The following is a 24,194-nucleotide window of genomic DNA, read 5'->3' as shown; positions in this document are numbered from 1 at the left end:
CGGGGGGGGGGGGGGGGTGACGGGCAAAGCCTGTAAAAATGTATATGTCTTATCAAGGAAAGCCCATGCTTGCAACAGGTTTCTTGTGGAAAAAATACTTCACCTGTACTTCAGCAGTCATACAGTGTGCATAGGAGAGCAGAACACCATCTTGAAAACATTTGTCATAATTAGAACCACTTTAAAATCTTAAGGACCAAACATACAGCACCAATAATAAACTCCTAGAGCAATATGCTTAACAAATTTCTTAACAAATTACTCAATCTCAGGAAAACATCAGTCAGATAATATTAAAGGTGTACACATATATTTAGGGAAAAAATTCTCGATACTCATATTAGGAAAATAAAAGGAGGAAACAGGTTGGCTGCAGCCAGTGATTACAATTTTTGCTCTCTGTGCTGCTTTACCTACATAAACAAGACTTCTTGGACTCAGGTGAGCTCCAGGTAGGAAAAGAACAGCTGAGTTCTACCACATGGCATGGAAAACTGAATTTAGCTTTGAAACAAAGGAAGCAATTACTTGTTAATATTAACAAAGTAATCCTAAAATAAGCTTGCATCTGTTCTTCATGGGATAGTATTTAAATTAAACCAATTTGTCCAAGAGTTCACAACTATGATCTTCATGTTTTATATTCCTGGCAAGCAGCGTAACAACTGGGTTCCAAGAGTGCAAACACAGAGAAATGCTTAGGTTGTAGTGCTTGAATATGCAGTGAGTGTTCACAAACAGAGCAACCAGGCCAGCTCCTCTTGTCACTGTAATTCAGAATACTGGTATCCTGTTATCCCAGAATGGCAGAACAGTTTCTGAAATTTTCAGAAGACAGTGTGACACTCTGCAGCCTGCAGATTTCTGACATTACCTGAAAGTTGGGACATGACTATCAGCTTCATGTTAATAGGCCAACAAGAAGATGATATCCTTTATCACAAAAAATAACAAGCTTTTCACAATACAGGCCATGTTAAAATCTGAACATTTCTTCAGGATCATGTCAGCTCTTCAACTCCTTTGAATTGGCACTGTGATTTAAACTCAGGAAACAGGTGGCAGCAAGCAGCTTTCTGAAAACTGGTGCCATTCTTGAAGGAAAGACATATAATAAAGACAGCTGAGCTAAAAGTGGTCAGTGCTGCTAGCTATACTGACCTGTCAGGTAATGCTTGTAGTACCGTTGGCATCAAAACTCCAGAAATTGCTTTGTACAGAATTGAATCACAAACTCCCACTATATTCACTACAGTTGAAGAACCCAATACAGGCAGCATATGAGGAGGCATCCCTTGCCAAAAGTGCAGAAGAAAACTTTGAACCTGTAATCACAAGAAGAAGGAATGTTTAAGTGAGGGAATATTTAAGTGAAAATAATCAAAGGCCATAAATACCATTTTCTTTAAATGACCCTGCTTATATAGCATTTGCTTTGGCCCCAGAGCTGCTCTGATGGTGTACAACACAGGCAAGGCGTGTTCCTTAACTAGACAGTCTTATACTGTAACACAGTGCACAATGGGATAATCAACCAAAGGGCAAGGAGACCCTCTGAGTTGGTGACAGGGTGTCTTTGTGTTACTACAGTAGAGATACCCATGGGAACCACCGTATTTTTACCTTCCATCAATGGCTGGTGAGTGCAACTCTTTGGCTTCCACATGTCAAGCCTTTTTCTCTCTCTTTGCTCTCTGTCTCTGTATACAAAGGAATGCAATCTAGGGCTTGGTGTAGGGAGGGAGAGGAGGATAGCACATGGCTTACAGGGGTCAATATACCATTTTCTGTCTTCATTTTGGAAAGAAACACTACACTTTTGGATTTCTTCTTTCCTCCACTATGAAGGAAAGAGGAGAAAGAATGGAAAAAGACAAAAAAGAAAACGGGGAGGAGATTTCAGGCACAGCAACATATACCTCTGAAAATTTTTACTTAGGAAATAAAGGTGTTATTCAGTGAATGATATGATCCGTTCTACAGGGGTCAGAATACCAGCATTCATAAGTGATAACCTTTCACACACAATCTGTACTGAAACAAGTAACCACACCAGGTGCAGTAAAGAATATTTGCCATTTAGATATTGTTGTCTCTCAGCCCCTTCCTCACCATTGATCCTGACAAACAGATTCCCTAACAAAATATAACATCTTGCTCTTAAGAAAGTATTCTGAGACTCACCCAGAAAACTTCCTGAATGTGTGTCACATCTTTCACATGGAAACATCTAGACTGGGTTCAATGACTTAAAAGAGCCTCAGCTTTAAACCAGAAGAGTGTGAGAATTAAACAGTGAGAGGAAGAAAAGCAGGGAATTTCTCGCCATTGTTCATAAGGCAGAGTTAAAAGACCCATTTCCTTTGATTTTTTCCAGGACCTGGATGTCATATTTGAATCAGGCCCTCAGCATCTCTATAGTCAGATTTATTTTCCTGGACTAGGTATCTCCACATGTAATATAAAACTGCTTACATTCCAGTAATGTTTTATTTTTCACATCTAATTATAAAGTTGTTGGCATGCGCTGCCAGAAAATCCTTGGATTCAGTCAGATATGCAGCAGGTACAAACCTTATCCACCTCTAATGGATTGTATCAACTGCTGAGCAGTGTGTGTGTTCCTAGCTGCACTGCAGTACAACTGAGCAATTGGGGACTTCAGCTACAGCTTTCTGGGATGTGTGGGAGGCTGTAGACCCCCCACTGCCCTGCACCATTGTTAATAGACCACCAGAGCCCACCATTTCAGCTGTGTCACCTGCCTTGGGCTTGTGCTGAACACTCAGAGGAATTCCTTCAAACAGAGCTCAGTCCCAGCTCAGAGCTTAGAAAAGTGGTGGTGAACACACTTCTTGAGTTGTAAGAAATGGATTGTCCAACATCTTGTAAGGGGATATTGCTACCTTAGTCTTGCTGGAGAATGGAGAGATAAAAACATTCCCATTGCTTTTGTTCCTCTAACTTGCAGAGTTGTAAGTGAGATTTAACACTATCACCACATATTATGTATTCAAGTATAGCTATTGTTCATTATTCATGAAAAGGATTGGCCACCACAAAACCGTAAGTTTGTAATATCGCATTCAAAATAAGCTCTCATCCATTAATACCTCATGTATCATTAAACTATAACTGTAGTTTCCAACCATACCTCATCAAAGTTTGCTCTTATTACAGTGTCTAGTATCCTCTGACAGTGAGTTCTATACATCATAATAAAGGTGGAAACCTGAAAAAGAATGAGGGAGACACACAAAAGATCATTCTGCTATAAGAAATCTGCTTTTAAAACTATCAGAATCTAGAGCAAAAAAAAAAAGTAAGTTTTTTTCTTATCTTACCCACGCACAATTGCAAAAATAATTAAATTGGTAAGAGTCTAGTTAGATTAGTTAGATTAGCTTTAAGATGAGTTTTCTTCTTAAAAGTAAATTCTCTCTTTGAATTCATGGATTTTTCTATATCAATGGGGATTCTTCAAATGTAAGAGGAGCAAAAAGCCTCAGTGAGATCAAAGACGAGAATGTGGCCCTAATTAGGACATAAAGAACTATAAAACCCTATTCTTTTGTCCACTTTACATTGATACTACACATGTGAATAGCATCAGAAAACTAGCAAGCTCAGCCAAGAGCAGCCAGAGCACTTTTGTCACATGTGCAGATAGGGTTCTCTTGATTTCTAGTCTAGAAGGACAAGAAATGCACTAAGTCCCTCTCTGCTCAAGAAAGCATCAGAACTGTTTTTCACTTTGCCATCAAATGTGTTCGCAGAATAGAGAGCTATAACATATTTAAAAACAGTTACCCTCAAACCTCACCTGCTGTATGTAATGTAACTTTAAAAAAAGTGTGCACGGGCTTTAGAAATATTGTACAGCTGATAACATCAGCTGCCTATTTTATAGGAAGGTATTTCTTCCTATTATATGAAGCAATTAAGCGCCCTATAAATAAAGTCAAAACATTATTAAACTTACTCTAATTTAAAGTCTTTGTATTTTAGATAAAGCTTTCATCCAGAGCAGGGAAAAAAAAAAATCAAGACAAGCCAAGAAAAGATTTCCAAAGTGTTACCTTCTCCTCTGGCAGACTGGCTGGCAGATTTAGATCTTTGACATTTGGAAACTCTGGCAGTAATGTTCCCAGTTTGGATCGTGGTGAATACGCCACTGTCTGTTTGGTTACTTCTTTTTTTCCTGTTTCGTTGACCCAGGCTGCTCCTTTTTTAGAATACATCACATCATAATACTGGGAGTTTTCTTTCACTGCAATTCCATAATAATGGTACCTGATGCATAGAGATGTATATTTTATAGAGCAGATTGTTTTAAAATTAAAAGAAAAAGATACGGGCGTAAGAGAAACTGATAATGCTAATGATTTCTACAGCAAAACAGACTGTGCAATAGTTTATATATTATTAACAAGAATTGATTCAGTAGCAGAACCTTGTGGTAATATATTGGGCTTCCAATTTTTATTCCTTCTGGTAAAAGTAGCTCTCTTCAGACATAATAAAGCTGACTGTTGCAGGGCAGGAAAATAATGGACTTCTATTTTTTCTTCTTCTTATAAAAATAGAAGCATCCTAAAGCTACTTGTTGGCAGAGCTCTGCTGTGCAGCTGCTCCTTTAGTTTAGCAATAAGCAGAGGTACAGACCCTCTGGCCTGGCCCTTCTGTTGTTATTTCAGCTCCCTGATTTTCAGACTGTTGAAGGCTGGTTTGATCCCTGAAAAGCATGAGTCTTTATTGCAAATGAGTTGACCAAAAATGTTTCAAAAATTGAAAACACTGCAGTGTAAAGAGAGGGGGGAAAAAGGACCTGTGCTGGAAAGCAATGAACAGTAGGAAATGTACAGTTCAAAATTATTTGCTTCATAACTCAGCACTGGGCTTGGATTAGTGAGGCATCTACACAACACTAACTCTCTCTGTGCAGACCACAGTGAGAGTAATAAAGTGGCTGAGGCATAAAAATGGATTGGTGGCCTTATCGCACAAGTTTGTGCTACAACCTAGCTTTATTACAGGTGTTAATGGAAGCACTAATTATCCAGTCTAACTCTTGCATCAAAGCAGCAAAGGTAATACTATTCCTTCCATAACCTGTTAACTTATTTCAGTTTCTCAGCTGTAGGTATCAACAACCCATCAGCTAAATTTTTAATGATTACAAAAGGCATCACAAGATTGCATTGCTCGTATACTTCTGATTCACCCTACTTTCCTAGAGGGAATTTTCAGTGATCTTCCACTTCTCTCCTTACAGCCTATCAAAAGCATGATGAGAGATGGTCTTCTGGATCCCACTCTGGTAGCAGGAGAAGTTACCATCTCCAGATGTTTGTTGTACTCCCCAGACAGTTACTGATTTCAGAGCGCTGACAGCCGATCTGTTCACTTCAACAGACCCAAGTTTGCTCTAGGCAAAATCAGCTGGATTTACAAAGGTTATCAATTAAATTAGTGAAAGAGTAGCATCTAAATGATGGTAGTTTAAACTAACTCAGGTGACTTTTTTCCTTTTTTCACTCTCAGTCATTCACCCACAGATCAGTGTGTGTCATAATCTCCAGCAGAAAGTGGTGGCAAAGAGCTGGAAGCCCTAATCTTGTCCAACAGCATAGATGGGCTGATAAAAGGCCTGGGGAGTAGCAACTTCTAGTATGTGACTCCCTTGCGATGCCCACTGAGGACATTCGATATTGTCTATTAAAAATAAAAGCTATCTAGAACTCAATATTGAATAATTCAAGTGAGATTTATTAAAACATTAAGCTGACATGGTATGAATGGAGTTTCCTAGCTTCAATACCTTAGAAAGCCACACTATCTGCTCCAAATCTGCCCATCAGGACTTAGGCCAAAATGCCTATTCCACACCAGAAACCATGTTCCAGATCAGTCCTAACCTCTTACAGACAGCTAATGGCAAGTTTGTACTAACACTGGCGTTATAACAGCAGCTGTAGAAGTTTGGCTTTTTAGCTAGAATGATAACAACTCCAGCTTGCAGCTCAAGTCCCCAGTTTGGTCTGTAGCAACTGTCATGCATGCACTGCACATAAGACCAATAAAGCTCACATATGTCCTGTGCGGTATGTCTGGGGCTGGGGAAACCAAAATGCTGCAGGAATCTAGCACCACAGATTGCTGAGGGAAGGGAGTGGGGGGAGGGAAAAGGTCATAGCAGGCAGGACTGCAAAAGTTCTATCTAGACTGAGAGGTTTGTATAACTTAGATAGGGGTCAGTCTCTTATACTAATCTTTCTTTTAAATCAATTCAAGAAAAAACTGAATGAAAGCCTAGGAAATGTAGTAGAATTTCACTGTGCATTATTTGATTTCTGGTGTATTTCACTTGGCAGTAAACTACATAAACGAGTTTTCCAGGTAGCTTCAAAATCATGTAGACAGCAATAGCCAAATTAACTCTGAAGCTTTTCCAGATAGCTTCCTCCTTCAGTAATTTTACCATCCCAAATGGCAAAAACTCACTAGTGTAATTCACAAAGATTCTTTTCCAAGCACATTTCTGTATTTCTATCAGAAAAAAACCCAACTTAATTCAATAAACAGGGCTTGAAAGTTTGATCTGTAAAGAATAACATGCAGACTACACAATTGTTTTTGTGGTAAATAGTGGAATGCTTTTCCCTCTTATGGATCTGGTATCTGCAGCACTCCTTCAAAGAAAGAAGTAAAATTCCCTTCACACAATGTAGTTTCCATCAGTTTAACTAACCTCTTGTGTACATAATTGAAGAGTTTCAAGCTACAGTACAGAAAGAAATCATCTTTTATGTTTAGCTGCCTTCTCACGGCTCACCTGTGGTGGAACTGTTTTTAAGCTCAGTGCGATAGAGAACAGCTGCATGCTTACAGCAATAAACCCAGCTGCAAAAAAGAAAGCCTCACAACTGATGACCAAGAGTATAGCACCATTGTAGCTCTGAACTTTGTAATGTTACAAGGCAGCCGTGCTATAAAAAGACTGAAGGCAGAACAGTGTGAAGTCAGATAATCTTAACCACTTCCATGGCTGAATTTCCTTTGGCAGTAGCAGGCAAGTGGAATGAAAATCATACTGGCAGCAATCGGTCAGCACAGCTGGTGATAAAGCGACTGAAGTGTTAATGCTTAAAGCAATTTCTTTACGTAACACTTAATTGGAATGCAGTCAGATGTTTCTGAAAACAAAACCAGAGCTCCATTACAGCTGTGCTGGGTCTAGCAAGGAACGCATTTATTGTAAAGTAGTACAGTGTGCATGTAGTGTGTGTGTGCTTATACCTCTCCTCTTCACTGGATCAAATGAGAAGGATTCCTCTGTATGCTATAATCCTTGGGGTGTTAGCCACTGACAAAGAGGTAGGTATCCTCTTCTGGAGCACAAGAACTCAATTTCATACCTACTGAGGCTGTGAAATCTGAGTGACTATGATCTCTCTCACAGAAGTGACCAGGGACTCTCAGGGGCCAAGAATTTTGCAGAGCACAGAGAGCATGCTTTACAGAAATCCCTTCTTATTTGCTAGATAGGGAGCAGAGCCATTGCAAAGGTGGTACGAGAGGAGTATGTGACCTGAAAGCCCCTCTGATAGGCATGCAGATTAGGGGGAAAATATGCAAGAAATATTAAGCCTCCTCGATTTTTAGCCTCATTCAGAATAAAGAGACATAGCTTTTGGAGATGCAAGACGCCTTCAGTCAGCAGATCAAGAGCATCTTCCTCCTCTGAGAGACTCCGGGAGCTGCAGGAGGAGCTCCAGTTTGGAAATACAGCAGTGCTCATTCCTTTCATTAAACAGGAAGACAAATAACGAAGTTGTAGCCAATGCCAGAGTGATTTGATGGCTTACAGTGAGTACTCTCATATGAATGCTTCCATAAAGCAACTTGTGCAAGCTTTCACTCTGTCTTTTTGAACTTCCAAAGAACTTATATTCAGTGCTAAACCCTGATTCTCTGAGTCTGGACCTACCATGCTTTCCTAATATGCTGTTGGACTAGCTCAGAATTTGCACTTGAGACATTTCTGGAAGTTCTGATGTTACGGTAGCTTTGAATTTGCATTTGGGAAGGGATTTTAAATCTTCAATTACCTGCTTAAATATGACTGCTGTAGAAAAAGAAAGCTTAGTTATAAAAATTAGGAGAATCTCCAGATGGGGAAAAGGACTTTTGGTCCCATCAAAGAGCTACTGCTTGGCACGGACCACTTGTTAGAAGAGCACAGCAAAGTTAATTTATCAGCATTTCTTTTAGCATCTTAATTTCTTTTTTCCTTTAAAGAGTGTGTCATTCTAGCTTTAGTATGTAAGTGCAGTCCTCATAGCATGTTTCTCAGCATTTAGCAATATTGTGTTTCTAGGCTTCGTTTCAAAAGAGCTTTACCAGCAAAATTTTGCAAATGTGCTGTCCCATGTTTTCATTTTCCCCTCCATAGTCACCTACAGACACCACCCTTAGACTACCCTGTAGGATTCTGTGAAAGCTAATCAAGAAAAGCAGATACATATATATTTTTTTAGAGGGCTTATGTTTGCCATAAAAAGATCCAAACCTCCACTGGGAAAATTTCACGGAGTCCACAAACAGAAAAAAGTATAAAAAATAAATCACTGGTAGAATCACTTCTTGTCAACAACGGGAAAAAGTCAAATACTCCAGGAAGGGCTTTTTTCTTTCTGAATTGTTTTCTCATTCTGGAATTAGGATTAATTGTTTCCAGGAAGTACCATCTTTTAGGTAAGGCAATAAACTAATTCCTTGATTGCTTAAAAATACATTGGATTTCATTACACAGGAAAAATGGTGGTTAAATCCAGGTTTGTGGACACCTTCAGTTTAGGCCAATGTATGTTCCTACCTAAATTCCAGATAGATTTCTGCCACTTGTCCTCTAAACTGAAACATGATGTTAACCAGCTGTCATTTCCCAGCCTCCAACAGTAGCTCCATTATTCCTGGGTGTGAATGTCCTTTACATTATGTAAAGTGAGTTGAGATGAAAAACATTATAGGAACAATATGGAAAATATTGCTGATGAAATCAGTAAAAGGCCTCCATTAGACTACCATTGCAGGATCACCACTGAATCAGTAAGACAATGTAAAGACTACAATAGGACCTCATTCAAAGTTGGGCTTTAAGTCTCCAACTGGACAAATTATTCCCTGATCGCATACTATCCTATTCAGTAAGGCTGGAGCCAAATGGGGCCCTGTGTGAGATGATAATAATACCATACACTGCTTACTTTGATTGGCCTCTGGTTCCAAGTCTTCTTGTCGTTAGCTGTGGAAACTGTTGCCTTATTATCTGCAAAGAAATAGAACTGATATTAGAAAAAAATGAACAGCACATTTACTAATACTTAATATAGACTTGTTAAGAACAAAAAGCAGAAAAACTACACTGCGACGTCAGCAAAATACATGGCAGGCAAAAACTGAAATAAAGCTTTTGATTTTTTCCATTACTGAAAGAGGTGAAAGAGACTTTAAAATTCAGTATATTTCCATTAACTAGCATTAATTTAACTAAGACTTTCTGAAGTTACTGGAGTAGCATACATTTCCTTAAAAATCTAAGATCCGTTCCGCCTCTAAATTAACAAGGATTGTACTTAGAATTGGCCTACTATTTATTTAAGTCTGTTTTCAGGCTCAACAAACTTGGGTTTGCTGCAAATATAGGAAACTCCCCTTTTGAGAGTTTTAGAGGCCACAGTCTTTTAAAGACTTTCACAATCCTGCCATTAAACATTCCCTTTTCAAAAAGACGATTCCCTGAAAAGATTTTGGTATTTAATAGGAGCACCACTTCTACCAGAATAGACTCACTGTTGCATTTGTAAAGATAGCTCATAATCAATTTATCCTCTACAGAAAACAAGTGCATCTCAGAAACAGCAGGGTATCATCAAGAATCCGGACTCTAGTCTGTCAGCAGAGATTAAAAGAACATTGCTACTGTAAAACAAAACTTCTTTAGTGCCAGATGCATTTAAGGAAATGGATTAATGAATGTAGATTGTGCCTTCAGTAATCAGAGCCCCTGTTAACCAGACCAGTCCTGATGAAAAAGCTCTGCTGCAGTTGCTGGAAAGGTGGCACTCAGCACCTCACAGGATTGAACCTGATTCTCAGTGTGGTCTGCAGTAGGAGGAAAATTCTTCTGACAGAACAGCCATGCAAGAAAGATTGCAGTAAGCCCTGAAGATTCACTTGCAAAAGGAATTTCTTCATTTTTTAATTTATTTTAATTGTGTTTTCATTATATAAATTGCTAAATGTTTCCTGTTTTGGGGGACACCGGCTAATATTAAAGGAAAACAGGCATATAAGATGGAATGTAGCTGCTCAACCAGAAGAAAACATCAATTAAAATTGATTAAATAATATAGATTTTTTTTCTCCATGAGCCATTTTGCCACTGTGATAAATATTTAATCCTGATTGATAACTGAAAGCCCTGGAACACATATTTAGATCAAAAGGTGCTATATAAATAAAGACATTACAATGTCACATATTTGACCATTTCTTCAGTAATATTTTTTTATTTTTTTTTAGCAAACATACAATCAGCTTCCTCTTGTATCATGTAAAAATTGACCTGCGTTGGTTTCCAAGAGCTTTGCACAACGTGGCTTATGTCAAAAACACAGCATAGACTCAGAGTCGCTAGGTTGTTCAGCTTTAATTTCTGGAGCAAAACTTCAGCAAACAGTAAAACACTTTTGTGGAGCTGTGAAAGTTCAGCCTAGCTGTTTGATAAATGAGCAGACAGGCAAGCAGCCCTTCTTTCTTTTTTTGTATGGATTCAATGAAGCCTGCCTAAAGAACACCACATGCTGTTCCAGCTACTGATCTAACATTCCGCAACATCTCAGCCTTCCAAATTCCCTTTAATTACACATTAATCCCACCCCTCTCTCTTTCATTTTCTGCAGACAGGGTTGGGGGCTCCACAAGGCTGTGGGAAAAAAGGCAGTGTTGAAGAACTACTTTCTGAGGATGGTTTTTTTGGGTTAGGGGATTTTTCAATTTATTTTGGTTTTGGCGGCAGTTGTCATTCAGAAAATATCAAAAAAAAAAATTCCCCTAAAAAAAAAAAAAAAAAAAAAGGATTTTACAGCAGTAGACTCAAAAGCAAATCTTAAAATTAGAGATACTTTTACCCTATTTTTTCTTTTGGAACAACATGAACCCATATTACTTTCAAAGTCTTTCCAGTAGTGATGAAGTGTTACAATGCACACTGTAAATACTACTTTACGAACCATGTGCCGTGGGAGTTCCTGGGATTTAAATAAATCAGCCAATTTCTACATACCAGGGCAGAGGTGATCAGGAAAAGAGAAGAAAAATTGAGCAGTTGATCAGATGATCCCTTTTTCTTTTCTCTGTTTCTTTTTTAAATCCAGCACATTTTAAACACTGAGATACACCTTTCAGAATACAGCTGAAAAGTATGCATCACTTAAAATATTCTTTACCAATAATTTAGAAAAAAAGAAAAAATCTAGCAAACCTTTGAAAAAAAATGTCAGGACTTTTTGATCTAATGCTGCATGTGTAAAATGTGTATAACATGGCATACTCGTGTTTGGGTGCTGGTATACATAAGCATGGGTATTTATGTTTGTGTTCAGAATAAAACAAGTCAAGTACTAAATGAACTAGCTGTTCATATAAATGTTCATATTCAGCTACATTTATGTGAATCCCTATGTAACAATATCAACAAAGGCAGTGAGATTTCCCTGAAAGAAGAGAAGTCAGATCAGGCAGGACAAAGTAGAGTTTGCTGTGCTCCGAAATCAATGGAAAAAGCAGAAAGTCCAAAATTTTAAATCGTACTTTCAGTCTGAAAAGTCACCCTATAAAATACATCATCATTGTGTTTCATGTTTATTAACTTTCAAGGACCTACAGAGAAAATGAGGTAATTTTACAGCTGGGTGGGGAGGGAAGGGGGTTCCTAGTTGTCAGACATGAAAATTCAGGTTTGTATCTGAAAACCAAGTTGGATCATTTTCCTTTCATCACTGCAGTGGAGTTGCGCAAGCAAACGAATCAAGACCAGACCATGCAGTTTGAGTTGCTTTCTGAACGGAGCCCAGTCCCCGTTCTCATAGCAGCGCTGGCTTCTCAACAGCAGCAGTGGTAAAAAGATCTCATGGGTGGTATCCAAGGGAATTTTGGAGTGAACAGGCCTTTTACCATTGTCCTTCAATGGAACTGAAATTTCATCTCATACTTCTCCAAAGTGACCACAAATTCAGCTGCCATATAAGATCTGCTGAGTAAAAGGGTACAGGTTTTACATTTTCCAAGTGAAAATCCACCTAAACTATGCCGCAGTTTTGACTGTTAGGCATTATTTTACACGACTTGGCTTTTTGGTTTTGAGACAGATGTAGACCAGGAGTTTCACATGCAAATAACTTCTATCCCTACTATATTAGCCTCAAAAACCAATGCTACTTCAATTTCTTTCTCAGTTACTGAACTTCACTTGTGTTCTCCATCTCTTTCCTCTGTGCCCTGCTCAAGACCTGATCTTGCCTGCTGCAGATTCTGTATGCTTTTCTTGATTAAAAAAACCCCAAAACTAAGAACTGCCATATCTTTTTGCAACTCCATAGTCTTTTTGGTGATTGCCTACTGTATACGTAAGAGCCAGATAGATGTTATTACATTATAAACCAACATATATATAGTTTACACCTTTTCAGGGGACTAGTATATCCAGGTCAGCATTGGTTTAACCATTTTGCAGACAATCCTGATTGATAATGGTTTTAGGAATGCCTGTGAAGGTAGAACATAAGGGGACCTTTTTCTTCCTGACAGGCAGTAACCTTTCCACTCTGAATGTATGGGGCAGCCAAAGTGAATGCAGGAAAGAAAAGTCTTCTCATTTCATTCTCTCACACAGAGATTACAATGCTGGTAGTACAACATTCAACATATATTGCACAGCTCTTGGAGCTAACAGGATTTTTATCGCATTTTGGCTTTTTAAACCTAGTAGGGGTGTCTGAATAAACTTGAATTCAATACCTAGTTACTTGTATTTTTGGTCATTCTTAAAATACTGGAATAAGAATGAGATAAAGCTTTGCATCGATGCTTAAGTTATGAGCAACAACTGGAAAATGCAATTCCTCCGTAAAGGTCTGTATCACAGTCTGCACTATCTATTAACCTTAAACATGGCTACCTGCAGGAGTTGGTCTGTTACCCTCACATGGCTGCAGAGGTGCATTCCTTCATCCTGATTACTGCCAGCTGCAATTTCTGCCACTGCATGTCTCCTCACATCTCCAGCACTGTGACATTCCAACAGAAGCAGAGCCAGTCCCAGCTTTAAAATGAGGAATGTATCGTCTATTCTGCCTTCATCCCTACACTGTGACCCATCATGCCACATTGGATACACTACCAAACTGAACTTTATATTTTCAAATTATTCCATCTAAATTCTTCTATGATATGAGATGCCAAAACAAATCAGGGGAAAAAAAAAAACCAAACCCAAATCATCTTATAAAGCTTCTTATGCATCTGTCTTCATGCTAACAAATAAGAATGTAAGAAACGAGAGATGTCTGGAAACCTCTGAAATAATTTTTTCTCCCTCTGCGTGTCCAAATACTAAATTTTGTTCTGAGGGCAATAGGCAGAGGATGACTTTTAGAAGTCTTTTCCCTGAAATAATTTAAATTGCGACTTTTCAAAAGGCATGTTCATTTTATTAGTGCATCTGATCTAGAGGGATGTTATTCTTCATGACTCTTGTTCTTTTCTATTTGAAATAACTCTAGCCGTGCTTCTAGAACTTCCCAGAATAATAAAATAAAATCAAATTAAGTTGCAACCCAGCATTTGTACTCTGCCAGAATGAGAAATGAATTTCAGGCTCCAGGCGCTGGAACTCTGGGAGGTTCTAGAGGGATTCTAAACACAGTGGAATAAATTGTCTTTCCTCTGATAACAATTTTTCATAACAGGACCAGGCTCTATTTATCTGAACTCATGTTTCAAGTCCCATACCTAGAGGGTATGCTTTGCTTTTACAAAGTCAGGTACAGAAGATCTGTGTTTATTTACCAAATTCTATAGTAGTGTTTCAGTCATAAACTTCTTTGCCATGGCAGCAGGAAAGAAACCAGTGATGCCAAATATAACTGTACTTCCACACAGCTATGCTTTCCTTATTCTCACTGCTGCAAAACACAAACACCACTGATATCCTCAGTCTTACATGGTAAATGTAGGATTTTTTAGGCTCATTCATCTTTGGCCTGGTACTGCTCCAGCTGGATCATTCTGGGGTTTCCCCATCTGCTTCAGTGCTTTTGAAATTCCTGCCCTGAGACAATCTGCTATTATTAACACCTGTGCTAACAGGTACCTTTTGGCTCAAAGGTAGCTTGGGGCTGGCGTAACAACACATTACCTTGAGGAAAAGGTCAGGAAAGGTTTGGCCCAAGAAACATCCACTGATAGGAAAGAGCATAATCAAATTAGTCCATTAAAATATATAATTCCTGTCCCCCAAATCCACCAAACTGTGCAAAGAAAAGAAGAGGTATGACTGTGTCTGTACCCTCTCTACTCCTTGCTCACTTACTTACACAGCCCAGGAGAGAAGACTGTAGTGTACGGGTCCAGTATTCTTGACCCCAGATCTGTTGTCTGTTTAGATTCAATAACCTTCCCATTTCTCTCCACTCACTTTCATAATTTTGTGGAACAGGGCATGCTCTAGCTGTAGGATAAGATCTTGTTTCTAGTACTGATACATCTCAACTGATACTGCAAAGCAAGTCAGAAAAGCCTGCTGGCGCTTTCTTTAATGCCTGTGCCCAATTCTGCCTGCTGTGGAGACTAGATACCATGAGGAACTCCAACTGAACCGGGCCCTTTAGTGAAGCTTGTGAGACCTCTCCTCAAATTCATCTATGTACACTAATATCCTCCTTCAGTGGCTCCACAGGCCAGATGGAATTCAGCCCAAGGAACGATCAAACAGATTACTGCATCCCAACAAAGCTGCAAAGCTCAAATGCTCTGACTCAGATGTCTAGCTGAGCTGCAGCCACTTTTGGTGCTGACTTGCTGAAGCCAAGCAGACCTAAAGCCCCCTGCTCTGTACTGATGCCAGAATGCTTACTGCCATCACCCAGCATATCTGTGGGAAAAGGCTGAGCGCCAGCATCCCTGCACTCTGGCAGGCCCTGTGCTGTAAGAACAGCATCTGGGACATGAGGTAAAGCAGCCCAGAGGCCACTCTACTTCATGCTGAAGACCTAACCAGAGGCCAGATGCCTGAAGTGTCAAAGCCAGTAAAAATCCCTTTGCTAAAGGTGAAATCTTTGGGAAAGGGAAAGTCACTCCAAAGAAACTGAGGTATCCTTGCTAGTTTTCTTACTCCCCAAGCTCAAGGAGAAAAAGGCAACGGTCAGCAACCTGCAATAATACAAGGGATATGTGAAGCAAAGCCAAGGGCACAAAGAGCTTTCAACTACACCATAGGATCCCCGTTCCCCACACTGATATGACCACTTGCTTCTGTGGTACTCGTGTTATAATGGCCTCCTCAAAGGAGCTTGGCCTGGAAGATTCTGCATCAGGAAGAAAAGTCATATTGGTGTTAACTGTCCTTTGGTCAGGAACCTTAGCTGTTAAAAAGGGATGAAGGAAAAACAGGGACTGCTCAGATAGCACTGACAGTCTGATATGGTCCTTTGACACAATAACAGAAACCACATCCTCATCTTTAGATTGATTTTTCCCCAGTTCTATTTTTCTTTTCTATATTGACTAGAAAAAAGTCTAATAAAAACCCATTCCATATGTAGTAGTAGTTTATAGTAAAGCAAGTGCTGTTTTAGTCTATCAGAAGAGGGCACCAAGACTAAATTTGGCTTTGCTATACCAGTTACTATTGAGGCTACTTAGGAGCAAATTGAGATTACAGGGGAAAAAAAAAATACATCGTCAGGAGAAGTATCTCCTTATGCACAGCAGGCCATTCCAGATGTGTGCATTTCAGTAAAAAGACAAAACAGAATGCAATCACATCCCAATGTTATTATCAAAGATGTTTCAATAAGGCTACTTGTCTGTCCTTTTTAAATGTCAAATATATGTAGCATGGTAGCACAACACTTTAAAACCTATTTATGCTAATCATGTTTGGAGGAGCAGTCCTGCTGGCAAAGCTTCTGGGCATGGAGACAGTGCATAGTGATAAAAGAGGACTCTGGCTGGTACAGCTTGTACCTCCCTGGAGCAAAGCAAACTATTGGAAAAAAAGCACTTTTCTGCTGGTATAACTGTGCCTCAGCCCATTTTTTGGAAATGGGGAAGAAATATTGGTCAAAAAGGTAAAAGATCTCTTTCCTAAGTGATATTACAAATCTATTGTGGACTTTACCCTTCTTATTTAGTGAAATAAATTTATTGGAATCTAATTTTCACTTACAGCAAAGCCACTCAGCAATAAAGAGGCTCTAAAATTCACGTGAGCATGCATCCATGTTAAACCTCTTTATGCTGCCAGAGTGATGTAAAGGGACCTCAGGCTGGGGGAGAGTCACCCTGCAGTGTCAGCATCCTTCGTTTTCCTTTTCAAATATTAATTTACTATTGCTTCTGAAAAGACGTGGCAGGGAAGCACGAAAAGGAAAAAAAAAAAAAAAAAAAAAAAAAAGAGAAAAACAAAAGAGGAAAGTATTTAACCTCCAGGGGGCATAGGGGAGTTGTGGGAAGAACACTTCATGAGGATGCAAAAGAGGTTGCAGGGCAAGAAACTAAGCGTTCTGTATAAGAGATAAGGCAGGGTCCGGGAAGTTACCTAGCACTGCACAGTCGATTTAAAGCAGTGAACTGAGGACATGGAAGATAGGGGAAATGGGTGAGGAGGAGGAGGAAGATAACATCTTTAAGAGGCTTGATTAAGAAAATAAGGTTCACGCAGGGTCTCAAAAGAAACAAAGAACAAAAATGAGTGTTGGCTGAGGAAATAAAAGTGAAAGAAAAGCTCAAAGACCTGCCAACCCAGCTGAACAGCTGGGTCACATGCTACAGCTAGGGAAGAACCAACAAGCCTTATGGAACCCATCCATACACGATAGCTACTGAGGGGCTTGGAAAATTCAATGAAGGCCGCAGTTCAGAATGATTTAGTGTTTGCGACTAAACTCTGTGAGAACAGTGAGTCAGAGCCTTCAACCACCATAATTCCTAGCTCAGTGTATTAATTATCACTGGCATTTTATGTTAACATTTCACTTAGAAAAAAAACCGCTACACTTGCTCAGCCCTCCCTGCTGCAGGCAGTGGCAGAGCTTCCAGTTGGAAACACCTTAAACTGCTCTCTAAGTCCACAGGGGCCCGGAGCAGAGCCGGAGGCATTTGTAGCACAGGGCTGAGGGGCACAAGGTTGCCATCTTTTTTAAGTGACCTCAGCAACAGGGCTTTCACTCCTTCTGCATGAAGACTAATTCACAGTCTAAATGTGTTCACTGTGAGAAAGCTTCTTCTCATACACAACATTTTATTGTTAATAACTCAGTGACATGCCTGGCCTTCCTCACTGTACTTCCCTGTCTTCTCACTGGTTGCATGGAACAGTTTTAATTATTCTGCTTCACTTTGGGGTGAAATCATGATCCCGTTGTTTTGCTGCTTACGGTAAGAGCCGAAGTTTAACACTGGAGTCTCCACTTGCCGATGCCGAGCTGTAACCAGCAAATACAGGGCCCTCCCTAGACACTGTTTAGTTAAAGCATATGGGTAAAAGAGTGCTCAGTCCTGTCTTTTGCAGGCAAGAAAAAGCTCTGTAATGACAGACTAGCTAGCGTAGCTATTAGCAGATTGGCAAATGCTAGTATAGACAGAACTGCCTATAATTTTCACATATTAATTGGGTGAGTAAAGCACTAAAATCTTGGCTAACATATTAAAGCTACAGCCCCCTTTGTCATATAAGAATATATCACACTAACAACCATATTAAAGTCTTCCTTATTTTATATGCACTTTAAGTGGTTTAGGAGTATAGGTTGCTTTTTAAAAGGTGCTTATTTATACAGTAATTCTGTTCTCTCCTCGTTACTTTTGTTTCTATTAGCCTGGCTTCCTCAGGAAACAGTCTATGAGATATTACTGTTTCTCTGTGAATCTCTTCACACCCCAGACCAATTTTTGTTTCGCAAATCCAATATTACCAAATGCCTGAGGTCCAGTCCATGTCCTATAAGTTTAATAGAAAACACCAGCTGGATAGCGGGGAGAGTATATTGTTGTTAATGCTGAGGACAAGACAGGGAGGGAAGCTCAGCCTTTAGCTGAGCCATTTGTCACTGCCTGATGGGACCACGATGAGTATGAGGCAACCAGTCAACACCTCTACTGCCCTGAACCAGCCACCCCATGTGCTGCTTCTTGCCCAGTTGTTGGCATGTGGGGAGGAGAGAAAAAAAAGACAGGCAAACAGACAGATAGACCTTAGAGAATCTAAAAATAACATAGAAAGAAGGTGCAGCAGATGTGTGAGAAAACTGAAAGAAGCAAAACCTTCATGTAGTGACTGGGCCTGGAAATAATTGAAAGTACTGCAAGGAAACATGGAGATACTATATAAGATTTAGGTAAGGCTATGTATGGATATAGGGAACATAGGAGATGGTAGGAAACAAGGTCCATTAGTTCAGCTGTTCATGAACAACTTGTCTGTTCTCCCCTCCATTGTGGATATATTTGAACTACATCAGGCTTAAGAAGTACACATGGGCTGAAGCATTGTCTACAAAACCTTAATCTGGAGAGATCACTTTCAGGCAAGTTTCAGGGGTCTCCAGTGGTATCTTTAAAAGTTAAATCAACACTGTTTTGTTAATTGAGATGTAACTGAGTATGTAATAATACAATAGGATGTTACTTATTACAGATTGTTTTAATGTCCTGAACTCCATGTCTCTTTCTAAAAACTACCAGTCTGTTAAAGAAAAAGCCTAAATGTTTAGCATTGCCCAAAGAGCTAAAGTTCAAAGATGAATCATAAATTCAATGTGGTCTATTGAAAGACGAACTGTCTACAATTTCACAGAACAACTAACTCCTTTCTCTGGAGGAGATGACAGCTGCAGGGCTCTTGACGATTCCCAATGAGGACAAGCATGTCTGGGGTCTCTGTTTCAACAGCTAAGTGCAGAAGCCCTCAAATAGGACCTACTTCACTGTGCTGCCTCCAAGGAATTTATGCAACACACGTTGCCAATACAGTATTTAAGTCACATGATAACAACTCTGTTGGCTAAAACTTCATCCATGTACCTGTTCCTAAGGGGAAGCTGACTGCAAACTATTGATGGAATGAAGTGGGTGTCTGCCTTGCAGATCTTCATGACCGTGCAGTACATTTTCTTATCAATAATAGGTTAGAAAGAATCACTGGGGTCTGCTCCAGGTTCTGCAGATGCAGCTTGCTTTCAGTATTTGTGCCAGTGTTGTCTAAGGTTCCTGGACACACCTATGCAGAAGCCTCAGCTCCCAGATCCAAAATTAATGGCCACACAAAACACTAGTTGAGACAGTACTAGGATGTTTCTGCATGGCTTCCTCTCCACAAAAAAGGAAAACAAATTTCATGCTATTGCAACCAAGAGGAAATCACTTGGAACACAGCATGTGAAAAACACATTGGAATGTCATGATTTTTGGATGGAAGACACTGTACCTGTCCTGCTAGGTCAAGGTACTCCTACTGATGAACATATGTATGTGTACAAGGGGCAGGGGAGAAAAAGGATGGAGTAATATACAGTGTAACAAGATTGCTGCATACTGAAAATTGGTGGAGTCCCTGCTGAATTTATGCTCTGATGAAATACTTTCAGAATATTTACACTTTGCAATTTACAGAAGTTTTTAGCAGCAGTAAAAGTAGCATCATGTAAATTTTGCCCACATTCCAAATGTGTTAGCCTGTATGAAATCTGTTTCTTGTTCTCACTATTCCTAAATTACATGTTGCCACTATACTCACCACTTGGTAGCGATAATATGTACAACAAACAATTTTGTTCACACTTATGCAATGTATTTAAGCAGAAACCTAACACAGAATCAGCTGAGCTATGCAGGTCTTTAAGACACAACAAACATAGTAGTGTTACAACATGGTACATTTTACTTGCCTTGCTAAACTTCCTAGATAAAGATGCACTATAGAAAATGACACCTCATTAAATACATTCTTCTCCTTCACCTACTCTTTACACAGGCACTTACCCTAGGAACATTTTTCCTTCTTTGAATACCCAGCACTTCTATAGAACAAATGTTGCAAACACCAGAAGAGAATAGCACGCAGGACAATCAGCTTCAGATTCATGCTTGCAAGCATTTCAAAAACAGTGGCAAACTCTACACTTTGGTTTTTTTCAAAGCCTACAAGTTTTAAAGGCCTGTGACACATTCTTTAGTAAAATTTCAGTTTTAAATAAAAAATTAAACATATAAAAGTATCATCCTGTTTTTCACTGAGAGGAAAACCCCACTCAGCAAGCAAATCCAAAATAAAAACTTCATGTAACATCCTAGCCAGCCATTAATGTCTGCTAGTGATGCATAGCATAAGAGCTTTCTGCTCACATCTGGACAACATGCAGCTGCATCTGCGCTAAGAGTGCGTCTTCACTGTGAGTCTGGAGATAACTGCAGCGGCTCTTACTAGAGCTGGACTGGAAAGCAGAAGCACAAGGAATCACAGTGCAAAGATAACCTGGCAGCCTGTATCTGCAGTGCCACTACACAAGTGCCGTTAGATGTTTTCTGGGCTTTCGTATCTGGAAGCATTGTACTCCACTTCGTGGATTTGCCAGTGTGGGCTGGTACCATTAATTCAGGGATCTCCATATGATACTTACAAGAATAGCACAGACAGGCCCCAGAATTAAATGACTGATAATTTACCCTCCTATCTTATAAAAATACATTTGTTAAAGCAGTGCAAGTCACAATGCAGATGTGTTTACACTGGCTTGTATTCAACTTCCAGGCTGACAATATTGCATACCATGTCACTGTCAGCCAGTCTGAGGCCTGAAGTTATAAAAAAAAATTCAGTGCATTCTGCAGCCAAGTCATGATTAGAAATTATTCCAACCTTCTAAATACTTAATATCTTAGTGTTTGTCCAATATCCTGAATACATAAGAGATTCTATTCACATATCCCTAATGGTAAATGATGATGTAATTCTTTTCAATAATCCAAACTCACCTGAAGCAGGTGAGAGCTCAAGGCATCATACTGCTGTTTAGACTCACCTTCCCAAAGCTGGCGGCATTAACAGGTTGCGTGTCATTTTTCTCACAGAAGTCCAAGTAATGCATGTAGAGCGCGCTTCGAGGAATGCAAACACCTTCTGCAATCTCATAGTTCTCCTCCAGCCTTAAAAAACAAATATCGAACAGAGAGAACTGCAAGTATGTTGGATGTCCTGTATGGTAAACAGTATGCAAAGCTGCATCTTTAAGACCAAACATTTTGGCTTCTGCTTGTCTACTTAATTTTCTCTGCTTTGTTCCTAAGTGGTCCTTCCAATTAACTTCCATAATGCTTACTTGCTTCATTTGGTTCATGCTTGCTATCAAAATCATAGGCTGCGAGTTCTCAGGCAAGTACAGATTAGCACAAAGGGATATTGGGTTTTGACCATGCTCCAAAGTGCTATTTTCAGGAAAAAAATAAACTAGTAATCTGTTATACCCTAAAAGCGTCCTGCAGTAAACAAATATATGTACAACTACAAAACAACATTCACCGAGGGCAAGCGTTCTTTCATTCTTTACGGGACTCTCTGCACTCCTGTCCAGCCTTGAGGAAGCAGGTGTGCAAGTTATTTGCAAATACTCAAGAGTGTGCACAAAATCATATCTGTATAATGTTTTCTTGCTATTGTTTATGGACAAAGTGAAAAAAAGAGTCCATGATCTGAATACAGTGCTGAATAAAATAGTGAAATAACATCCTCCTCTGCCTTGTAGAAACTATTATTATTCATTTACGCATGCAAACACACAACTATAAAATTTTAAATTATGCATCAAATATATGAATAGACATATGCTTCATCTTTAAAATCTGAAACTGGGCTCATTATAAATCTATAAATTAGAAGAAATATTCATTTGAAATGACATTTTTACAATTGCTGATCCAATAAGAAATTCAAGAGGTATTTACATACACATTTAACTTTAAACCAGAATTAATCTTGTCATCCATGGTGTCACTCATGTGCATATAGTTACATATGTGCTTGTCTGCCTTGCTGGCTAGGAGAAGGTGGTAGGTGCAACTTCCTCTTAAACATATTAGAAAATTAATACATACACTCAGAAACCTCCAATTTTACCGTAAATAACCCCCTGTCATTTGATAGCTGTAGAACACCTTCCAAATATCTAGTTTCTCTCCTTCATTGCCCTTTTCAGGACCTACCTACCTTCCATTTCCGTTATCGTGATCATTTGTGACTGCAAACTATTTTAATAAGATATCCGGCTAGATGAATGGAATCAGTTTGTATGGGCAACATCTATTCTTCCTTGGTTTCTACAGAAATATCATCACGGCATCTTTCCTCAAATTCATAGCGCTTTAACAAAACCTCCTTTCAAAACCTGGAGAGTTCGTTTGTATACTATAGCTGCTAATTGGAATGTCAGCTTCCGTGACCAAGACAGGACAGAAAGAAAAGCAGTTAATTATTTCTGTTCATATCTGATGAATTTTTCTCTTTTTCTCCTCTCTTTCACAGAGAGTCATTAGTCTGACACCGAACAATGCTCCATTATACCTGAACTTTTTTTTTTAATGATCAAAAAACCCATCTTGCTCCACTTCTTTTATTTTCCTGTCTTTTATTTAACAACTTTATCATATTTTGAATTCAGCTTCATTCTACAGTATTATAGAAAGATAATGAACTCAATCTTCTACCTAACAAATCATTATCAGAAATAATATATATATAACATTTTAAATGTCCTAATAAAGCCATGTGAAATCCAGTAGTTCACAATGAGACCTTTTGTACCACTACAGTATAGCAATAAACCCCCTAATCCTTCCACAGGAATGACAATTTTATCTGTGCCTATTACTGCTTCCCTCTTTATACTTATATACTCTAGATTAAATGAAATTATTCTATAGCAGAGTCAGGTCTGTAGTGTTGTTGCAGAGTTGCTTTTAGATATGAAGGCAATAGAACAACTGTGATGTTACCATTGCTAATCACATAAAGGATTCTAGAACAGATTAATTTTGATGCATCATAACAATTTCTGTGAAACTACTATCTGGGGAGAATCCATTACTTAAGCAGTGCTTTACCTTCCTCTTTTTTACTTCTTTTTATGAATGTCGCAAAAAAATAGAATAGTTTTGTTGACTTTAGCTTCACAATACTGTTATTATTTGGAGCACCTACACTGTAAGCCACCAAACTGTATGGAATTAGGCTGTCTGTGCTTTGAATAATTCTGTGTTTGGAGAAGTAGGCACACACATGTACACACATACCACACTGAGGTAAAATGAAGTTTCACGCTTACAATTTGGTCAACCAGTTCACCAGTGAAATACTCATGAACGTTTTAGAGCCAAGTGTTTAGCAAGCTATGGTTTTACAGATAACAATGAACATGGGAACATGGGATAAGCACAGGATACTAGGTATCGGTGTATGCCTTCACGGTTAAATTCAAGCTGGTGCAGTTCCCCAGTTATGATGTATTTGGCAGTCAGTAATGCTACATTTACCAGGCCTTTCACTTCATTTTGTGTCATCAACAAAACAAAACAAAACCATCATTCCTGTTTCCAGGAAAAGGATATTTAGCCAGGCTGACAGTCATGCAGACATGCTTCTGGCATCTTCAGCTACTTCTTCCTCTTCCTCATTTATAGTGTTCCACATATTTTGCCTTTGGAGCGGTGTAAGCATTAAGGATAGATCCCTGTAGGATTGATGTTGTTCACTCTTTTCAGCAAGATGCCAGACAAGAAATAACTAATAAAGGTGATGGCAATATGAACCATGTGACAAAATGTACCTATTTCCCTTATGTCTTGCTTCACTTTCCCTA

The 24,194-nt window shown here is 39.1% G+C and overlaps 1 protein-coding gene across 1 annotated transcript in view; it reads right to left on the bottom strand.

The window, feature by feature from the left end:
• Positions 1-24,194, bottom strand: part of RFX4 (regulatory factor X4) — a 79,197-nt gene that overhangs the window by 41,710 nt on the left and 13,293 nt on the right. The window contains exons 4-8 of the mRNA XM_009649476.2: positions 21,366-21,489; positions 9,270-9,331; positions 4,080-4,293; positions 3,155-3,232; positions 1,162-1,325 (exon numbers count right to left, since the gene is read on the bottom strand). Coding sequence (XP_009647771.1) covers positions 1,162-1,325; positions 3,155-3,232; positions 4,080-4,293; positions 9,270-9,331; positions 21,366-21,489 — 642 coding nt within the window. The remainder of the gene's footprint in view (positions 1-1,161; positions 1,326-3,154; positions 3,233-4,079; positions 4,294-9,269; positions 9,332-21,365; positions 21,490-24,194) is intronic.

Source organism: Egretta garzetta, unplaced genomic scaffold, assembly GCF_000687185.1.
Source record: "Egretta garzetta isolate BGI_Z169 unplaced genomic scaffold, ASM68718v1 scaffold782, whole genome shotgun sequence".
Classification (NCBI taxonomy): domain Eukaryota; kingdom Metazoa; phylum Chordata; class Aves; order Pelecaniformes; family Ardeidae; genus Egretta; species Egretta garzetta.
Note: the sequence above shows the minus strand (reverse complement) of the source record. Positions and strands in the feature narration are given on the sequence as shown.